This window comes from Physeter macrocephalus, unplaced genomic scaffold, assembly GCF_002837175.3.
Source record: "Physeter macrocephalus isolate SW-GA unplaced genomic scaffold, ASM283717v5 random_6231, whole genome shotgun sequence".
In the NCBI taxonomy this organism is placed as follows: Eukaryota; Metazoa; Chordata; class Mammalia; order Artiodactyla; family Physeteridae; genus Physeter; species Physeter macrocephalus.
In genome coordinates, this window is record NW_021151518.1 from 1 (window position 1) to 3,013 (window position 3,013).

The window sequence follows — 3,013 nt, forward strand, 5'->3', positions numbered from 1 at the left end:
AGAGACAGAAAAAGAGAGGGGATTCAGACCCCTGGCATGAAACATAGGGTGTGTGTGTGGACAAGGCTGTACCCTTAGGACTGGATACGGCCCCCCAGCCTGAGATTAGGCACTGGGTGCCTGGGGGGATGCAGGTCCGGCTGAGTTTGAGGGGCTGCACGGCAGGTCCCAGAAATGCCTTCCTGGGCAGACGAATCAGCATGATGTCATCATTGTGGTCTTGGGCACTGAGGTCCGGGTTGAACCCAGGATGAGGGAAGAAGTCTGTGGCCCGGAACAGCTGCTCTGGACCCTCCCATTTCCAGAGGTGGTGTTCGCCGAGTCGGACCCACAGATACCTGTTGGGAAGCTCCCAGAGGTCAAGGTGGGGTAAGGTGAGATGTCTTCTCAGCCCCTGTCCTCTTTTTTCTGCCCACCAGGACGCTATGTGACTCTCCACACACCCCCTCTGGGCCCCTATCATCTTCATGTGACATAGAGTTCTCTGTGATTTTAAGCAAGGCACACACACCCTCTCTGGGCCCCTGCTTCCTACTCCATCTCTTTGTCTGCCTCTAATAACTTTGTAGATCTCCCCAAAAGCTCACACCTCTTCCTAGCCCCATGTCAAGTAAACCACCTTCCTCTCTGCCTCACCTGGAGCCTTAGTGGTGACCTGAGTCCCCTGGAACCATGGAGACAGGTGGAGGCTCCACCTACCACCCAAAAACACCCCCACCCCCGGCCCCCACAGGTCTGGTGGTTTCTGTCGGGAGTGGCTCTGTGTGCTTTGGTGTGTGTGTATGGAAGGGGTGGGATATGGACAATCCCCAAGCTGGGGTCCTCTGTAGGCTCAGGCTTTTCCTGTCTGCCAAATCCCTCATCTCTCAATGCATTTCTTCCTGAGGTCTAGCCTCAAGCCCTCTCACTGCAGTCCCAGTCCACTTGTTCAGCTCTGGGTTCATGCCCTGGATAGCTGGGGACCCTCAAGGGGTCTATATGTCCACCCGCCAGACTCTGACTCTGACATTAGGGGTGAGGCTAGTGACTGAGAACTCAGGGTTTGAGGAGTATGAGGTGTTATTTCTACCTTTTCCCTCTCTGTCACCTTGTTGCCTTGGTTCTGTGTCTGGGAAACCAGTCCAAACCCCACCTCCCAGCCCCAACTTGTCCCTGCTCCTGAATCTCTTGGACCTCCATATTTCTGCTTCTCCCCTTCTTTGTCTTTGGGGCTGAAATCTGAACGTTGTTTGCCTAGCCTGTTGTACAGGCCTGAGCTAAAAGAGGCTCCAGCATAGAGTGATGCATGATGGGAAATTCTCACACAGCATCTTGTATAGCCTCTGTGCTTCATTCCTAGAGGGTAGAATATCAAACAGGAGGGATGGCCCCTTTCCCCAGATAATAGAAAAAGAATTTCTGCATCAGGTAGATTCTAGAATTCTGTTAGAATGCCCAGAATCTAAGATTCTGGAATTCTGAGATTTTAACACCTTAGAAATCCACAATTTTAGAATTCTATGAAGCTCAAGTTCTAGAATCTTATGATTTTGAGATTCTGATGTTTTCGATTTCTCTGGATCTAAAAGTCTGGGACTTTGGGGACTTCCCTGATGGTCCAGTGGCTAAGACTTGCATGCTGCAAGTAAAAAAAAAAAAAAAAGATCCCTCATGCTGCAACGAAGATCCCGCATGCCTCAACCAAGACCTGGCTCAGCCAAAATTAAATAAATAATTGTCTAGGATTTTTTAATTATCTGAATTAAATCTAGGAAACAAAGCACCTAGAATTCTAATATTCTGGGATAATAAGACAAGAATTTCATCATTCTAGAATTCTAGAAATCTTTGATTTTAGAAATGTAAGGATTAGGATTTGAATAGTTTGAAACTCTTGCATTCTCTTGGTTCAAACTTTGGGGATTTTAGAATCTTGAATGCTAGCATGCTGGGATACTAAATCCACCAGATTCTAGACATGTATCAATATAAGCTTCTAGAATTCTCTTGGTTCGAGATTCTAGAATTCTACGGATCACAGGATTCTAGGATACTGTAATTCAGAGATTCTAAGACTATGAGCTTCTATACTCAATGAACCTAGCTAGAACAGTCTGAATCTAAGATTCTAGGGTTGCGCTATCCAACACAACTATTGAGCACTTGAAATGTGGCTAGTCCAAATTGACCTATGCCATACTTGAAAATACATGTCTGATTTCGTAGGCTTAGTATAAAAGAAAAAAGACTAAACTATGTCATTCATAAATATTTAAAAATTGATTATTACATGTAGAAATAATATTTTGAGATGGCAAGTTAAATCTATTATTAAAATTAATTTTACTCGTTTCTTTTATACCTTTTTTAATGTGTCTACTAGAAAACTTAAACCTCCCTTTGTGATTGGGGCTATATTCCCGTTGGACAGCGCTGCTCCAGGCTTCTCAGAGTCTACCAGTCTCTGAATCTAGGATTCTACAATTTAGTGAAGCTAATGGAACATCTCCTGGATCCAAGATTTTAGGATTCTACAACTCTGGACTTTTCTGGGTCAGAGTCTAGGCTTCTAAGAGTCTAAGTTGCAAAATTTACGCTCTTAGAAACAGATTATTTTGGACACTAGAATTTGGAGAGTGGGCATTTTGTCATTCTAAAGAGTTGAACTTTGGGGAACAGAAATGGAGGCTCAGCCCTCCTTGCCCACAGCTCCCTCCCTCCTCCACGAGGCTCCTTGCCCTCTCTCCCTTTCCTGACCTGCAGCCCCTCCCCAGAGTGGCCGGCCCAGGTCACTCACGGCTTTCGGCAGTGGGCAGCTGTGAGCAGCCAACGGTCACTGATGAGGGTCGCCCCGCAGTAGGGTCGGGTGAGGAAGAAGAGCCCAGCCTGCCAGGGCTGCGAGTGGGGGCGGCATTCCTTGGCCCCGATGACTCGGGTGTCTGCCCAGCTTTGCCCTGGGGTGGGGGTGAGCGGCAGAAGGGTTAGTGAAGAGCCAGGTGGGAGGGCTGGGGACAGATGCTGGGGTGCCTAGAGG

The 3,013-nt window shown here is 47.4% G+C and overlaps 1 protein-coding gene across 1 annotated transcript; it reads right to left on the minus strand.

The window, feature by feature from the left end:
• Window positions 1-6: 6 nt before the first annotated feature.
• Window positions 7-3,006, minus strand: LOC114485850 (kallikrein-9-like; the record flags this gene model as incomplete). The annotated part of the gene is made up of 2 exons (XM_028487658.2): window positions 7-338; window positions 2,777-3,006. Coding segments are annotated over 2 exons (562 nt in total), but the record flags the coding sequence as incomplete, so codon positions are not given.
• Between the last annotated feature and the right edge of the window lie 7 nt (window positions 3,007-3,013).